This window comes from Arachis stenosperma, chromosome 1 (assembly GCF_014773155.1).
Source record: "Arachis stenosperma cultivar V10309 chromosome 1, arast.V10309.gnm1.PFL2, whole genome shotgun sequence".
NCBI classification, from domain to species: Eukaryota; Viridiplantae; Streptophyta; class Magnoliopsida; order Fabales; family Fabaceae; genus Arachis; species Arachis stenosperma.
The window spans coordinates 127,711,623-127,729,957 of NC_080377.1; the positions used below are offsets into that span (position 1 = coordinate 127,711,623).

Here is an 18,335-nt window from a genome sequence, read left to right on the forward strand (position 1 = left end):
TTTTTCATGAATTAAAAAAATCTTTAAACTAAATTGGTGGGGTGCGCCAGGCCCAGGCAATAGTGTAAGGCCTAGGCGACGCTCGATGAGCCCAGTAGCAAGCTACTATAGTGGCCCATCCCCCTCAAAAAATAAATTTAATATCGTGTGGGCCAATGGCCCACATATCAGATATTAAACTGATAAGAACAGATACTACACTTGATCTTAGCCAAAAGGCCGAGAAAGGTATGATTTGCTTCTCCTTCAATTCTTTCTTTTATACTGAACCCTTGTCTCTTTGTTCTTGCTCCCCTCGATGTAGGACTAAACCAAACTAAACCTTCTAAAGTATAACGTGTCGTACCAAGAGCTTTTTTTCCGCATACATTGTATTTATCGTCCGAAATTGTTGTGCCTCTAACAAGAACGTTGATTAAAAACTGACAAGCATGGCTAATTCCTTCATCAAGGTTTACTTAGTTAACTCATACTCCATCTTCCCAGCTAAACACAACATTGCAACAGGAAATGAAGATTTAGATTTCGTGTTCTGTATGTATCAAATAATGTTCACACCCATAATGTAACATTCCAAATTTAAGAACTATCTTAAATATCTAATTTTGTAATATAAGCCCCAAATTTTGTAACTATTTTATATATCTAATTTTTTCTATCAAAGCTTTATTGTATGCGCATTGTGATATCTTTCTTAATTTTCCAAGTTTTATTAATATACTAACTTATGGTTTTCAGTTAGTTTATTATCACATCAATAACCACAAAATGAGATAAATAAACATGGTTCTAAGTTACACATATCAAAAAGCTCAATTTCCTTATTGCCAATGTTATTCATGTACCGCACTACCGCAGCACCGGTTAACCATAAACGTGACAGTATAAAATCCTCCTTTAATAGTTCAAAGGATGAAACCTTTTGTTTGGGAGGAAAAGGGTTATAGAAGGAACTAAAAGATTGCTTTATTGGTTCTGCTAACACCGAGAGTAAATATATAGTATTGATAGATCAGTGTAACCTCAGAGGAAACTGATATTAGCCATCTGATTTGATCCAATCTATTACCTTTAGAGAGCTCAATTTTATGTTAAAATATCACACAAGATAAATAGAAATATGTAGATAGCCTATGGATATGGATACAATATTCGGAACATAACCAAGCAAATGATAGGTCATAAGGAAAGCATTCGAAAGAAATTTTCCAAATATGTTAAAATCACATGAAATTTCACTTTTCGGCAGTGGCATATGAGAAAGAAAAATTACTTCCACCGGTTATACCATCATTTAAACTTTGGTAAAATATGGTATGAATGTAAAATCTGATAAGGAACTCGTCTCCTGTATTTAACACTATATGGTAAATCAAATCACGAAATAAATAAATAAATACAGAATGCTAAATGATAACAACCAACAAGGAATAACAAGAAATATCAATATATTAATATTAATGCCAAATAGGGCCCTCAAATTTGAATTCATAGATTGAGCAGGCCATGTAAATCTTTGAGTCGAGCTTGAATGGACACAAATCAGGCTCTGGAAGTTCCAATAAATGAGGAAATCGAATCTCACAACAATATGCAGTCTATGCTTATATAAAATAAAACAACAATCTGATAGGTACTGGCACTACGTATATACAATTTTCCAAACAGCATACCAGCAAATTATTCATTAGTACTTTCCTGATTCTCGCCCAAGAATCTAGCAACAATGGTTTCAACATCCTCCAATGCAACCCCAATGCAAAGAGGGTTAGCTGGAACCTTAACTGAATCATTGAACCCCTCAGCTATTTTATCTGCAGTAGAGTTCTGAATCCTCACATTAGGTGCACTCTTGCACTTCCCCATGCACTTGCATCCAACAACTGCAGCAGCAGCACCTCCTTCAGCACCAACCACTCTCTCAAATTCTTGCAACAATGCAATAGATCCTGATTTCTTGCACTTGTTTCCCATGCATACCTCAATCCTCTTCTGAGGAATAGCTTCAGTGGTAATAACGGCAGCATTCTCATTCTTAAGGCCACCATTAATGCTTCCAACTGATATGTCATTGTTTCTAGAGAATAATTCCACGGCATTATGATGATGGTGATTAGCACTAACATCCTCGGGCAACAAGGGAGGTGTATAGATCATCGTTTCCGCCTTTCGTGGGGAATCGGCAACGGCAACACCAACCTTAATGTTCTTCTTCATGTCAACCACCTCATTGTCACATTCACTCTCACTTGATTCAGATTCAGATGATGACGATGACGATTCGCAATCAGGATTGGTGTTCATCTTAGAGGCTTTTAGTTTTGCCTCCTTCTTCTCTTGCTTCCTTTTTTTCTTCAATTCCTTCTCCTCTGCCCTTACTTGCTCTAGCTGCTTCATCAAAACCTCAGCAGCAGCATCCTATGTAACAAAAATCAATAATTAAATTTTCCACTGTGTTACCTAATTTTTTTATTAATTTGATATTAATGATAATTAATTTTAGTAGGAATACATTAGGAGTATACAAGGTTAACTACAAAATATTTTTTCTCAGTTTTCTGATTTCATTCATTTGAAATTTTTAAAATGGAAAGAACCAATTTTTTTACCTCTCTCAACTTTCACTCTTCCTTTTTCAAACCATTAACATCCCAACTTGAAAAGTCTAGGACACGAGGTTTTCTTCACATTGAATAAAACCTGAGACTCTATCAACCACTTTAAAGGCCAGACACAATAACATGCACTTACCATGATTTAACTAAATTCACCAAATAATCAATGGAATCGCATGTTCAAATGCATTATTCTAAACCTGTTAAATTTGATTTCAACCCTATGCAGCTAAATTTCAGTCTAAACATAAAGCAACAAGATGTAAAAATAATTAAATTACCGAAGTTAGGTTTCCTTGAAGATCATCGAAAAGGACACGTTTCTTCAGCATCTTGAGCTTCTTCTTGGTGCTCAACATAGCGGTTCCCTTCTCCCTCTTCTTCTCGTCCCCGTAATACTGCACATGCCCCGAATCACTGAACCCGCAGCAACAACGCACCACCGCCTTTTTTCTCATCCTCACCGGCACCGTAACACAACCATCACCACCACCACGACGGGAACTCACGTGCACAGAAAAGGAAGGGCACGTGACATTCCTTAGAACGGCGCCTGAAACCTCCATCGATGATGGTGAGAATTAATTAGGAACCAAATTCTCCTTTTCTCTCTTCTGAGGTTTTGACGGTGTTCTTTTTGTCGCTGCTAGGAGGAAACGGATTTCTCTATTTATGATGTGGTGGCAATTCATTATTGAGTATTGACCTTGATGACGTGGTATGTTTTTTTTTTTTTGAAATTTTTTTAAATTTTCTTAATCCAAGGATTATTAGAGTTGTCTATAATTAAATTATTAAAAAATTACAAGTTTAACTTATTTGAATTTGAATTTTAATTTAAATATGTGTTATTTTTAGATTGTATAGCACATGTTAATAAAATTAAAAAAATATATAAAAAATATAAAAATAATACATAAAAAATATATAAAATATATAAAAAAATATTGCATTTTTTATATATATGTATATTATTTTTTTATGTGTTTCGATTCTAAATATTGAAGCATAGTTAATTCATAAAATTAGAAGAATTTAATTAATTTCTTTTATCATGAATATTGTACATACATAAATTTAACATAATTAATATATGTATCGTTTATAGACATTTTTGTATTGCGCGTGTTGGCATGTGTTAATTTCGATTTGGCTTTAACCACCGTATGGATTGGTTATGGCGCTAATGTATAGGAGCTAATTATGGATGACAAGTGGCGATACATTGATCCATGTGTTTGAATTTGATGACCTGTGACCGTTTGAAAATACACGTGTATCAGGTTAATTTTTTTTTTGTTATGAAAATAAAAATAGTGATATATTTTAATATTATAATTTTTAGTATTTTTTAAAATTGTAGAAGTACATAAATCTTTGAGTCCGATTTCTGTACTTAAAATTTTTTAATTTTTTTTAACACTGAAACTAATTTGTGTACCTCTCAAAAATTTCTGAATCTGATTTATGTACCTCTCAGAAATCAGACCGTTCGATTTCTGCTTCTCTAATTAAACAATTCCACATTTAAGTATAACACTCTAATAATCTACATTTAAGAAAACACCACTACTACTCTAATATTAAAAATAAAAAATTCTCCATTTAACGATACGTTCCAAGAGGGAAATGTTTGACTTTATCAAATCAAGTCAAATAAATTATTTTAATGGAGTCAAATTATAATTTTAAATTTAATTTTAGATATTAGATTTTAGATTTTAGATTTTACTTTTAATTTGTTATTAGTACTATTTTAAATTTACGAGATTTTTCGGATAAGAAATTCCTAAAATGGAAAACGTTCATGTGATAGAATACCGTATTTTTTAATTAAAAATTAAAAAATTATTAGACATTATTAAAATTTATTATTTTTTATTATTAATATTTAAAATTGTAGACTTTTGTATATTGTTAAATTTATTAAACTAAAAGAATTAAATTTATAATTAAAATCATTACTAAAAATAATAAATTCAGATAACTTTTTAATATTTTTTAAAAAATTAATATTACATATACACACAAAAAATCACTAATGTATAAGAAAAGTATTTAAATTTTCATTCAAAAAATTATAATTGCAAATAATTTTAATTATTAGTTTAATTATTTTATTATAATATATTTAATTATTAAGTTAAAAAATATGTAAATATATAAAAAATTAATTTAGTGACAAATTTTTAATATTTTATATTTAGTATTTTTATAAAAAGAAATTATGAACTACTATTATTATCCTTTTTCTTTTGTTTTTCACTTTGCGGTTCACAGAGAGCATGCTTAGACGTCATTATTATTTTGATTAAAAAATTATTTTTAATAAAAAATATTATTTTTTAATTTGTTAGTGTGTTTCATAATTTTCTAGTAACAAAAATAAAAATATTAGAAAAATCAAAAAAATATTAAAAAAAATATAATTTACATTTTTTTTAATTTTTTTTAAAAAAATATTTTTTATATAATAAATAAACAAAAAATATTTTTATATTATTATATTTAAACATAATTGATAAATAATTTTTTTTTTATATGAAATAGCCAAACATAAAATTACTTTAACCTTTTCATAAAATTTAAAAAAAAAAACTCAAAATTTTTTTTTTTAAAAACTCACCCAAATAACTTAGTAAAGGCTTCAAAATGTTCTTTACAAGCACTACATATTGAACATCACTGCTATAAACTAAGTAAACATTTAGTTATATGAACCTGCACACAGTAAACATTTTTCCTCGTAATTATTTGTTGTTATTACAGCAATAAACACAAGTACATACACCAAACAAATTCACTGTTGAAATTTAATAACACTGAACTAAAATATCCTATTCCTAGATTGTGACATGTTGATCTTGGAAGCTGCTAGTTTGTAACCATTTTGATAGCATATTAGCCATTCCCTCTTCATAAAGATCAACCTCATCTCATGCATGATTGTGATGTGAATATGTGGTGTTTCTCCATTTTTGTTATCTCTTCTGTTTTGGGACCATTGGAGGGAGATAGATAAGGAGGAAAAACAAAAAAGAATAATAGTAATGAATGTTAGTATTCCAGCTTTTGGTGGTGACAACCAAGAGTCCAAAAGGGTACAGTAGAAGAAAATCAATGGCTTTTCATGGTGATTGCCATTGGTATGCCAGCCAAAAGTTCTCTAGACCCTGCTGCAAGGTGTCCCGGCACGCGTTGCCTTATCTCTTCGAAAGCGCACAGTGTTTCCGAGTCTAGGCCTCCAGCAAACTACAACAATCAAGATGTCAAAAAATTTAGTTCGACAGCGCAGAGACTCGATTTCATGACCTAAACTTGTATGCAGATGTCAAATGTTACCTGATGAGCTCTGTATGCAAAATGAACACCCTGAAGCAGAAGAGAATCTTGGCTAGATTCTCTGTCTGTGTTCCGGTTGGATTCGAGCTCCATTGTCACTCTTTTCATGTACATCTTGGCTAGAGTCATGGAAGCCTGCTTTATCTGCATGAATTGTGTATTTATTTCATCAAGTTTTATAATTGCAGCTTTGAAGTTTACTATATGAGTGTGAAATTTGTGAATACACTTTACTGTTACTAATCTACAAAGTTAACAATTGAAGGAACAATATCTTCCAAGAGAAGAAATGATATATCTCTAGATAAAGGAAAATACATGTTATTTGAGATAATAACTAACTATAACTATTCCACTACTACCAGAGTAATGATAACCCTAAAGCAAACCATTTACCATTTCAATCTTTGTTCTCACTTGAGAGTAAAAATATGTTAAAAATAAATCTACCTTGCTCATTATCCCCGAATCAAGCATCCAAGCGGTTGGAATGTTGTACGCTTGGTACGAACGCATGACAGAATTTCGCAGCTTGATTAGCCTCTGTATGCTCAGTTCAGACCTATCACAATGAGATGAAATAAGGCATAAGAAGATTCTTAAATAAGAATACTATTATCTTGTCATAACTCTTACTTGTCTAAGAGGCTGGCCATTTTTTTCAAGGCAGCTCCACATGGAATGTCGGGGTCATCCTTGTATGAGGAAATCTCCTGTTCTAATAGCTTAAGCTCCCGATACTCAACTGCAGCCTCTCGCATTGCATCGGCTTTCTTCTCGGGCCACTTGAAATGTTTCAAGACAGCACGCTCATCCACCTGTAGAATACATAAAACAAAGCCAGTAAGAGGCAAAGTAGAAAAATTCTATCCATTTTCAAATATTACAATCCTTGATTTCCAAGTCAGAATCACAAGACACTAAACTGTTGCACCAAGGCTCACCCTCTCGGAAATTCTCAGAAATTCTATTAAAACAATGGTTTTATGGTAATTATAATAACTTAAAATTGATTAATGAAGTAACATAAAGAAAGCCATTGGCCCACCAGATCAATAATTTTCTGAGAAACGTACCAATGAGGATAGTTCACCATCAAGCCAATCAACAAACTTTAAGACTTCTTCAATGTCCATGTAGGCTGCATCTTCCACCTTTTTGATAAGGTCATTGATGAACTCCCCTTTTGTTTCAATGTCTACCCTTATCTGGAAAGTATGGTAATTCATTAGTCATCAACTAGCAGTACATAATTTTGAAGTAAAAGAAGAAATAGGAACTAGAAAGTGTAATAATCACACAATACTTAACTGCTAAAAGATGAGCTGAACGGTTCTGAATTTCTCCAACAATGCTACTGTGTGCACTAATAGCTACCGGTTGTGGATGATTCAGAGGCCCTTTTATGTCTCTCTTCATATCATGATTCTTTAAAGAGTGAAATAATTCAACAAGTGGTGGGGCCTTTTGGGCGCTAGCTAACTTTGCTAAAGGCCGAGACGGCATTGATGGTGGCAGCGGAGGCGGAGGAGGTGGTGGCAAGCACTGGTTTGGTGGAGACTTTCTCTCTATACTTTTGGATTCATTATTGACATGAATTGTTGCTGTTGGAGACGGTATTGAAGAAGCTTTACGAAAAATCGCTTCAGGAGTGGCTTCTTTTTTCACTTTAGACCTTTCCAATTTGTCAGCAATGAGTTTCTGTATGTCTTTGAATTTGGGGCTCTGGTGTTCTCCAATTGCCTCCTTCTTCATTCAGCAAAAACCAATCAAGTTCATAAAAACATACATGTATTATCTCATTTTTGTTCCACCATATATGAATTGAAAGTTAAAACCATTGAACTAAAGAAACTATTTCAGATAGTGATTGATGACTCTTAACACATGGATTAACCACCCTTTATATCATAAAGAGAAAAACAAGAAAAGTAACCCTGAATTATGACACATTCCATGCTTTTTGAGGTAAAACACATCAAAACAAAACAAACCAATCAAAGTTTCTCATACCTTGCCACTGGTACCAACAGCTGCCACCATCTTAGCTTCGGCAGCAGCAAGATCCTCACTGAGCTTCTTGTTCTTGGATTCAAGCTCCACATTCAAACCCTTAACTCTATCCAACTCAGCCTTCAAGGCCACCACCTCAGACTTCAAATCCTTGATCAAATTCTCACTCACCTCAAGCTTCTCCGGCAACTCTTTCTCCTTCTTCTTCACAACACCATCAGCTTCATCTTCAATTCTCCTACTCAACCCTGAATCCCCAATCACCTTTCTCCTTGGCCTAGCAAACTGTTCCACACTACCATGCTGGCTCCTCACAAAACGACCAACAACAACCTTAGCTTCCTCAACTGCTTTCTGAGACCCTAAAACCACAACCTCTTCATTTGGCTTAGCCTTATTGCTCAACACAACACCCCTTTTGGCCTTTGAATTGTTCTTCAGGTCTGGTGGCACTGACTTAGCTCTTTTCGATGAAACAACCGGCACAACCCCATTAACAACAGATTCAGGTGGTGTCTTTGGAGATTCTCTAGCCTTATAAGAACCCCTCAAACGTGTTGTTGGTGATGGTGATGAACTATGCAGGGACCTATCATTGTGCTGCTTTGACAAGAAACTCCTTGCTGTTGTAGGTGGCGATGGTGGGGGTGGTGGTGAAGGTGAAAGTGAAGGTGGCATTTTCTGCTTCATTATTTCTGTTTCAGTCAAATTGGGTCTGAAAGAGGAACACAAAAAGTTTCAAACTTGAATGGTTGACAGAAGGAAAAAGCACAAAAGCAATGACCTTTGTGATTGTGCTTGTGTTGGGGTGGTTACTGAGTTGTAGCAGAGAAAAATTCAGAAAATTCAGAAAAGACAGAAACTTTATGCGACACCCGTGTGTGAATAGAACCGAACAAAGATGAGACAATCAAAGGATGTTATGTTATGGGGTCTCCATGGATGGTTTGAAGTTTCAAGTTTCAACCTTTGAACCTTGTTTAAGTGACCCACACAATACAAAGTACCACTGTGTAATAAAAGGGGAAGAGCTTTGTTTTCTTCTCTTATTTTTCTTTTTTTTTCTTAATTGCAATTTCTCATTGACTTAGAATTATTTAATTAAAATGACACTAAAATAAATAAATAATTCACCTGTTCATCTTCTTCTACATGAGGAAACCTTGCTGATTTTTAAATTTGTTACTCCTAAAAGCAATGTGAACAGACACGGTGACCCATAGTGCATAGTTGGATATTGCTAGAAAAAGAGGCAGAAAATTCCACTTATTCTTTCTGTCTTATTCTGCATGGCACAATAGCACATGATCCCACTCCAATATTTATTTATTTATTTTTATTTAATTTATATTTGCAATCTAATCACCTTTGTTGCACTTCTATGCCATTTTTCTCTTGTTTATAACTTTATATTATTAGATTTTAATTTATTACATTTTTTAAACTAAAGAAAAAGACCTTCCATTCGGATGTAAATGCAACTTTAAGATGAAGAAAATTACCAATGTGTGAAAAGGAATATACAAATTCTTAAAATAGTGAAAAATACACATTATTGTCTCTTTCTCCTTATAAAACTCACAAAAATTACTGAAAAAATGCTTAATTTGGTTCCTGAAGTTATACTCGAGTCTCAATTTAATTTTTAAAATTTCAATTGTCTTAATTTAGTCTCTAAACTTTTCAATTGATTCTGTGACAAAAATCACTACAGAAACTAACGTGACTAAAATTTAAAAAATTTAGAGACTAAATTAAGGCAATTAAAACTTTAAAAACTAAATTAAGGTTCGAACGTAATTTCAAGGACCAAATTAAACAAGTACCAATATTAATAATAACAATAATAAATCCAACTTGCACATAATTAATTATTTCTATCCCTTTCATTTTTCATTGTTTTAATGAATTAACATTTTGATTATACTATGTGACCTGAAATGTAGGACACTAGACAGCAATTAGCAGTTGTAAATGAGTGTCCAATTAGTTCTATAGGGCAAATCCAGGTAACAGCCTAACTATTGATGATGATTGCAATATAATGACTGAAGTGGAAATGGGTCCCAAAAGTATAAGCCATTGTTTTTTAGTGCAAATGGGAAGAATTTTTCAATTGTTGTTGGGCCCTCAAATTGGCAATTACTCTCCATGTGAAATCAATATCTTTGGATTACTTCATATATAGTATCCAATCCAGTGTGGTGTTCATGAGTTTGGAGCTTCATCATTATCATTAGTTGGTATATTATTCTTAAATCAAATACTAACTTTAATTATTTCAGATACTAATAAGGTGTGTCTTCTAAGGTGAAATTTGTTTCAAGTGTTGTCTTGTTTCAACTGTGGACAGAACACATTGTATTCCAAACGGTTGTTTGATTTGGTGAATTATTTTCTAAAGCAGGTAAGTGGTAACCGTTAAACCAAGTCTATTTGATTTCAAGACAAGTTTGATCAAAGGTTTTGTCTAGCATTTTTAGCTTAATTTTGATTTATTAATTTTGATTGGTTTTCATCGAGTTTAATTTTGATTTATTAATTAGTAATATTATTTTATCAACTCATTTTAGAATAGCTATTTAGAAACTTAACATAATATGTTAGTTACTTACTTACTTTGACATACATATACAAATTAAATTATAGAGTAAAGTATTATTTTAGTTTATAAAATTTTAGTGAAGTCTTAATTTAAAATGTTATACTTTTGTCACAATTTATTTTTTGGTTAAAATTAAAATTTATTTTTCTAAAAATACTTTTTCTCTTTCTTTTTTTTTTTTACTATTTTTTCTTTCAAATTACTACAATTATCACTATAATAACTATATTTATGATTTTTGTTGTCATATAAAAGAAATTATAATAGAAAAAATATATTTTTTTTTTGGTGACTTAGAAAAAATATATTTAAAATAAAAATTTAATTTTAACTACATAACTAAAATAAAATAAAATATATAAGACATTTGATAAGAATAGAGTATTTTAAATGTTTAGAATGAAATTATGATTTAATTTAAATGCTAAAGAATGAAAGAGTATTTTATCCTAAATTATGTATTTATAATAATAATAATCCAAAAGGGTGGGTCATGTATGAGCAATGCATTTTCTTATTTTCTAAAGAATTTAATAATAATATTACTTGCCAATAAGTTATAGTTCAACGGTATAATGTTTCTATATTTATATAGAGATTGCAAATTTAATTCTTATTCTTAACTTAAAAAAAAATACTAATAATAATAATAATACTTAAAGCAAAAACCAAATTCATATATGTATTGGGAAGAGAATGGTTTGATTAGGGCTGAAGGGAAGAGAATGTGACTTATAAGCCTAGAAATGATTATCTTTTTAATAAGGGATATGGATACCTAAGCCTTAAATGTCATAATCAAAATTTATAGGAGTCGGTTTGTGTCCTATTCTTTTCCTTATCTTACTCGGGTAACTACCATTTCTATGGAGCATGGACCACTAATTCAAGCAAAACACATACAAAGGAATCAAAGACAAAGAAAGCAAATGAGCTAAGATATTCAAGGATTTGTTGGAAGAGTTAAAGCAGAAATTTGACATATTTTTTGGCAGACTAGTCTATATATATGATGACTCATGAGTGATGAACATGGCCTTCAGTGCATTATTGTGATCAAAGAAAGGACATGTATATCAACAAACAACAAAGATTTTGTTATACGGCTCCAAAAATAATTAAAATACCTTATCATTTAATTTCTAGGGGGTGCTTCTAATATTATTCAGAAAATTTTAGGACGAGTAGTTTTTAGTAATTTTGATCATTTATGATCAGTATAAATATTAAATTATTTTTAATAAATAAATTTTATTAATTTATATGCATAAATTCTAATAAATGTAACAAGTTAGATTAATTTATATATATAAATTTTAATAAATATAAGTATAAATTAAATGTTTATGTATATAAATTATTGTAAATATGGGTATAAATTATTATTAGTTAAATATTGATAAAAAATAATAATATTTATTGATTATGTAATATTGTTGTATGTTAGTATTTAATCAGACATTATTGTCATGCAATAAGATTTGCATGTGTTAAAACCTTATGTAATATTTGTTTTGAAGAACTAAAAGTGAGACGAAGAGACTATGACTTAATACTAAGACTTAGTATTAGTATTGTGTTTAGTAGTTAAAGATTACAATTAAAATTTTAGTCCCCTGATATAAAATTTCAGATTTTTTATATTTTCAAAAATGAAAATAGAAATTTTAATAATATTTTTTTAAAAAAAAGTTCTCATTCAATTTTTAAAATTTTTTATTATATCCCTTCTTTTAAATTAAGACTTTTTGTCTCTTCCACCACTCTCCTCCTCTTTTTTCTTCTCTTCTTCCTCTTCTCTGCTTTTATTTTCTTTAAATGGATATTTTTTCATATTCACATTTCCATTGTAATCTTATTGCCTCGCTCTTAACATCAACTTCTTCTTCTTCCGTTGTTGCCGCAATCGTAGTTGCAGTTAGTTATCTTTTTCATATGTCTCTATAAATTCTATCTCTTTTCTTTTTTTTTTCTCGATGTCATAAAGAAAAAAATTATAGTTTTGTGTCAAATGTGATTTGTGTGTGGTCATATTTAATATTTTAGAATTTTAACTTTACGAGCTCAATTTGAATTTACCATAATTGTTGTGTGTACAATTATATATAATTGGTTATTTGTGGGCTTGTGTCTTATTATACCTCAAAAACTTAATTTTTTTATCAATGGTTTTAGTTTTCTCATCAATACTTTAAGTGTTTTATTATGCCTCTATTTTTATACTCTTTAATTAATAGAGATAATTTTTATAATTTTTTATTTTATTTTTTATATTTATCTTTAATCAAACATAATATTAAAATAGAATTTAGTTCAGTATATAATTACATAATATAAAAATTTAATTTAATTTTTATCTTTTATTTTTTGTTTTACAGTTTTTATCTCTTAATTTTAGTCTTTCTTCTAAACACATGCTTAAGAATATTTGTAAAAGTTGTCTAAAATAATTTTTTATATATATATATATATATTATATTATATATATATATATACATTTAAAAGCATTGAAAATTTTAAAAAGATATTGTATTAAATATCTTAACAATAGCAATTTTAATTTCTATAAATAAAAGTACTTTTTTTTTAAATAATATAGAAGATAATGCATGAAAAATTTAGATTATAAGTTTATAACAAATACATGAAAAATTATACTAAAAAATATGTTGTCACGCAAATCATGGTAAGCCTAGGATCAAGAAGCACTTTTGTGAAAAAAGAATTTCCACACACAAAAAGATGTGCGTCTCAACTCTCAAGTCTCAATAATATCATCGAATGGTATATTTACATTTGCTTTAATTTCCTTTACTTTAGGAGTGGTGTAAGCAAATTCCAACAATTAATAGTTATGGTGCTAATAATATATTAATTAATAATTGATAGCGGCATATATTGTACTCTTCAATTAATTTACGGTTTAAAGGAAAAGATAGATAAAATGTTAATAACTATAATTTGCATCAAAAGACACAAAAATGAAGTGGGTATCTTGAGCCAGACACTAATTCCTTGCTTAACGTTTCTTAAAGCAGAAAAAATAAATAATCTCACAAGCATGTTTCTTTATTACTTTGATTAAACATAGAAGTTGGAGATAGAATTCAAGTGTTTGTCTCTTGGGGGGACGAAAGAAGACATATATACGATGCGAATTTAGATCCTCTAAAGTTTGAATTTTTCTAAAGAGTAAAGTGTGATCTTCTACTCTTAAATAGTTTCTCTTTCATATTTATTTTTGGTCCCACCTATAAAATTAATGGTGAAAGATCATACTTTACTTTCTAAAGTGAAATTTAAACTTTAGAGGATCCAAATCCATACGATGTAAATTCATCATCCACTTGCTTGTTAAAGTTAAACTAATGCATGGTGTACACATGTTAAAGAATCTAGCTAGCTAGGTAGGGTCTTTTTTTGTATATTATCCTCTCTTTAATTTTTGCTATACATTTTTATACGGACAAGTTACATAAATAAATTATTTAAAGATTAAATTTATGTAAATATAATCTTTAAAAACAGATTATATTCTTGTCCTAAATTAATTTTATGTAAATTGTTACATTTTATAATAGTTTATTATTTTCAGGTAATTTATTATACGGATTATATTCAAAACACACAATTATAATCCGCTATATTCTATTTCAGGTTATGAATAAAAAATGTAAGACATAAACAGCCGTATCTCATTGCGATTTAGGACCAAATGGTGAAACAAAATTCACTAGAAATGGTCGCAGATTATTATCTTTATAAACTGTTACTCACGTATTGAACTTTTTTTAATAAATTAATTTCTTTAAGTTAAATAATTTCATAATCTTATATTAAATTTTGGTTTAATTATTCTGTCAATTCCTATAGTTTTATCGAATTTTCAATTAGGTCCCTATAATTTTTTTTAATTGGATTCCTATATTATTTCAGATTTTATAATTAAGTTCCTATCATGACAAAAACGTTAGAATCAATGAAATATTCTATTTAACTATACAAAATATTCAGTCAAGTGTTAGGTATATTCGTTTTATTTAACGAAATATTCTATTAATTCTAACGGTTAGATATATTCGTTTTGTTTAATGAAATATTATATTAATTCTAACGTTTTTGTCACTGCAAGTACTTAATTATAAAATTTAATACGGTATAAGGACTCAATCAAAAAGAAAAAAATATAGAAACCTAATTAAAAATTCAGTGAAATTATGGGGACTAACAAAATAATTAAACCTTAAATTTTTTATAATAAAAATGTTTAAAATTTAATTTTTGTTATTTAAATAAAATTTAAGATAAATAAAAATAAAAATAATTTTTTTTACATAATTTATGTAGAATAGCATGTGATATTGATATATATATATATATATATATATATATATATATATATATATTTGAATTAGTTATAAATTATTTAGATCACTTGATTTAAATTTATTTAATCTAAAAACTCATACATATATATGTCTTATTCATTTTTAAAAAAATATTAGGATAATTCTCAAAATATAATTTTGTGAATTATTTTATATGTAATTATTTAATGTTACGAAATTATTATTATTATTATATTATATCATTTTTATTTTTTTAGAATACATTATACAACTACCAAATTTTTAAGTGTAGGATGAATATGCTTATAAATATTTAGACTTATTTTTTAACTATAAGTAAAAAAAATTGGAGCATATCTTTTAAAATTACTCATAGAATATATGGTGACGTACTCTAATTAGTATGTATAAGATTTAATGTAATATACAAAAAAAAGAATATAATGTAATAATAATTTTATCACATTAAATAATTATATCTAAAATAAGTCACAATTATTTTTTAAAAATGGTCCTAACATTTTTTTTAAAATGGATAAAACACGTGTATAGATTTTTTACTTAAATAAATTAAAATCAAGTCATCTAAATAGGATTTATAACTAACTCAACATGATTTATGTATATATTTCAATAGTTATATTATTATTATTATTATTATTATTGTAACTGATTATGTTTTACCATTTGGTCATAAATCTGCGACAGATACAGCAGTTTATGCCTTGTATTTTTCATTTATAATGGGTGACACGGTGTAGCCGATTATGACCGTGTATTTTGAGTGTAATCCGCAATACGCTTAAATGGATTATATAATCTGTTTTCAAAAATTACATTTGTATAATTTGATCTTTAAATAATTTACATTATGAAAGTACGAAAACCTATTTTTATTTAATTCTTTTATTTTTCTAAAATATGTTTTTAATAATTAAATACATTAACTACTCTTTTCCTCAATTATTTCTTTTGTAACTTTTATTAGTCAGTATTTTTATATGAAGTTATATTAATTAAATGTTATATGTATGAAAGTATATTTAAATGTTATATATTAAATGTTATAATTCATCTTTTAGCTAAGAACTGAAATATTATTTAGATATCTTTATTTTAAAAATTAAAATAACAATAAATTTTTAAATTTAACCTTTTTATATTAATTAGCTAGATCAAATATGAACGTATTTATTGATGAGACTTCACAACAAAAAAGAATGTTATAATAAAAACTGAAAAAAAAAATGTTAAATAATTATTTTGGCTAGTTATTTATTTACATAAGGAGTATATTAAGAAGAGAAAACAAAAGTTAAATGAGAAAGATGTGACAATATATAGCAATTTTGGGTGTGATATAGTAGTCTCTTCCTAAAATGACAAAAGTTAAGAGGTCTTGTTAACAAGTTTAGCTAGTGTAAACGGTTTTTATTAAAAATCTAAAAATTTTAAATTTCTAATGCTTTTATAAATATTTGTTGAGAAAGAAACTTCAAAAAATTGTATTATAAACAATCTCTAAATATGTATCCTTAGCAAGACTCTTATTAGTTAATTAAAAATTCAAATCAAAGTAATTAATAAATGCATGGGTAAAATAATAAATTGAGAAGAGCTAGCCCTTACATCAATTTAGGAGTGAGTATTAATAACTCCTTCGTTTTATCATTTTATACATGTCTTATTTAAAAGATTCAAACTATTCATTGAACAATTGGAACTCAAGGCTTAAAATAATAAAAAAAAAACTTTGTTGAATATATTGTTAGTTTAATTATTTTATTATTTTTTGTAATTTTATCAAATTTTTAATTAAATTTTTATATTTTTTTTAATTGATTCTTACAGTGTTTTTAATTTTATAATTAGATATTTTTTCTGTAAAAAATTATTCGAGTTAATTGAATATTTTTTCGTAAATTAAAAGTATTCATAATTAAAAACCTAACTAAATTTTTAACGGCATATATTTAAAAAAAATATTTGGTTAATTTTAATATTTTTAATATATAAATAACTTAATTACAAAATAAAAAATAATATGTAAAAATTTAATTAAAAAAATAAAAAAATTAATTAAAAATCTGATAAAATTATAAATACTAATAAAATAATTAAATTTATAATATTTAATAATAGCCTTTGAATCCTTTATAGATTGAATCAAATTAATTGAATTCTGATCATAAAATTAGAATAACAAGTTGGCTTCAAAAAGAAGAACTTGGACACGCACATTAAGGTGCATATTTAATTTTCTAGACAGCTTAAAGATAGAGGAGAAAAAAAAATTCATATACATGTTAATTAAATGCTTATCTGACATGAATGAACACCAGAGTGTAGCAGAAATTGGAGTGGATAGAGATCATTTGGTTTGGTTTATATGAACAGGAATTTGAACATAGCTAAATGTAAATGTAAAATTAAAAGGGGAACCCGTGAAATCCAATACATGTGAAGGTACGTGGTGGCTTTGCATGAAAGTGAGAGAGAAATAAAAATAATCGCAAACCATTGTTGCCACGTATTCTCATAACATTATGGCAAATAATAAACACTACCTTTACTTAATCACATGTTTGTTCCTCTTTAATTTCTTGCATTCAGGACCACCTTACAAATAAAACAATAATTCTTTCTTCAACTTTATTTCAATTCCCTCTAGCTATTTATCTATTTTCAGAAACCTTATCTACGTACTATCGTGTGTTAATTATTCGTTGCATTCATATGGTAAATTATGTTTTATATATGTCACTTAATTATTGTAACAGAGGTTATTAATAATGTGATTTTCAATTTGTTGACTAATTTTATGGTTATGACTTATGAGTTATGACACTCAAGTCTACAGCGGCTTCCACTCTTTGATTAGAGGTAGATTTATTAATTAAGAGTCCATATATAATTAAATTAATTCTTGTGAAAAAACTAATTAATTAATTAACCAAATATATATATGTACCTGCCAAGGAACTTTCTGATGAATATTTCACTGCAATATTGCATGTTCTTTAAACCTTAGCCAATGAATTCAACTTGCAATACCCTTTTCTTACTCTGAACAAATCTTGATATCACCATCTACACAAAAAAAAAAAAAAAGAATATATCATCATCAATTGCATGTAGCAATTAATTAGAAATATTCCATGGAATATGATCAAACCTGGAGGGGGAAAAATGCACCTTGAAGCTAAGCTTTAACCAAATATATATTGCAATAATGAGTCTATATAGAGGGTACTAACAAGCTACTTGTCTTATATATATGTACATTATTTCTTCTTTGCAATTGATAATGGTAATGACAAAGAAAATAAAAGGAGATGTAAGATGGAGAGAAATTAAAGCTATGGTTATGTGGGAAAAGGGTGTGGTAGTGGGGTGTTGAGTATATAGAGT

General features: G+C 28.3%; 2 protein-coding genes and 1 non-coding gene across 5 annotated transcripts; all 3 read right to left on the reverse strand.

Moving 5' to 3' along the window:
* Nucleotides 1–36: 36 nt before the first annotated feature.
* On the reverse strand, nt 37–232 carry LOC130955932 (U2 spliceosomal RNA). Its single transcript, XR_009076945.1, has one exon. It is a non-coding gene; the product is annotated as a U2 spliceosomal RNA (small nuclear RNA).
* Nucleotides 233–1,431: 1,199 nt separating this feature from the next.
* Nucleotides 1,432–3,271, reverse strand: LOC130972358 (diacylglycerol O-acyltransferase 3-1-like). Its single transcript, XM_057897170.1, has 2 exons — nt 2,897–3,271; nt 1,432–2,418 (listed from the first exon to the last, which is right to left on the reverse strand). Exons 1-2 carry the CDS (start codon nt 3,179–3,181, stop codon nt 1,681–1,683), a joined length of 1,023 nt encoding a protein of 340 aa, XP_057753153.1. The 5' UTR covers nt 3,182–3,271; the 3' UTR covers nt 1,432–1,680.
* A 1,981-nt stretch (nt 3,272–5,252) lies between these two features.
* On the reverse strand, nt 5,253–18,296 carry LOC130972390 (protein CHUP1, chloroplastic). Of its 3 annotated transcripts, none has more exons than XM_057897173.1 (9): nt 18,100–18,296; nt 17,896–18,014; nt 7,971–8,685; nt 7,269–7,703; nt 7,034–7,165; nt 6,594–6,775; nt 6,408–6,519; nt 5,958–6,101; nt 5,253–5,867 (listed from the first exon to the last, which is right to left on the reverse strand). In XM_057897173.1, the coding sequence occupies exons 2-9, from the start codon at nt 17,937–17,939 to the stop codon at nt 5,733–5,735; spliced, it is 1,899 nt and encodes a 632-aa protein (XP_057753156.1). In that variant the 5' UTR covers nt 17,940–18,014; nt 18,100–18,296; the 3' UTR covers nt 5,253–5,732. The 3 variants fall into 3 exon arrangements, with proteins under 3 accessions (XP_057753156.1, XP_057753155.1, XP_057753157.1); XM_057897172.1 differs by having other exon boundaries at nt 5,255–5,867; nt 7,269–7,706; nt 18,100–18,293; XM_057897174.1 differs by lacking the exons at nt 17,896–18,014; nt 18,100–18,296 and adding an exon at nt 9,105–9,197 and having other exon boundaries at nt 5,255–5,867; nt 7,269–7,706.
* Between the last annotated feature and the right edge of the window lie 39 nt (nt 18,297–18,335).

Excerpts from the sequence above, each read along its gene's own strand:
- LOC130972358 (XM_057897170.1), bottom strand. The coding sequence starts at position 3,181 with ATGGAGGTTTCAGGCGCCGTTCTAAGGAATGTCACGTGCCCTTCCTTT. Across the intron at positions 2,419-2,896 it reads TTCAAGGAAACCTAACTTCG|GATGCTGCTGCTGAGGTTTT; the intron begins GTAATTTAATTA and ends TTTGTTACATAG.
- LOC130972390 (XM_057897172.1), bottom strand. The coding sequence starts at position 17,939 with ATGCAATATTGCAGTGAAATATTCATCAGAAAGTTCCTTGGCAG. Across the intron at positions 7,166-7,268 it reads GTTCAGCTCATCTTTTAGCA|ATAAGGGTAGACATTGAAAC; the intron begins GTTAAGTATTGT and ends CATACTTTCCAG. Across the intron at positions 6,102-6,407 it reads ATTCGGGGATAATGAGCAAG|ATAAAGCAGGCTTCCATGAC; the intron begins GTAGATTTATTT and ends CAATTCATGCAG.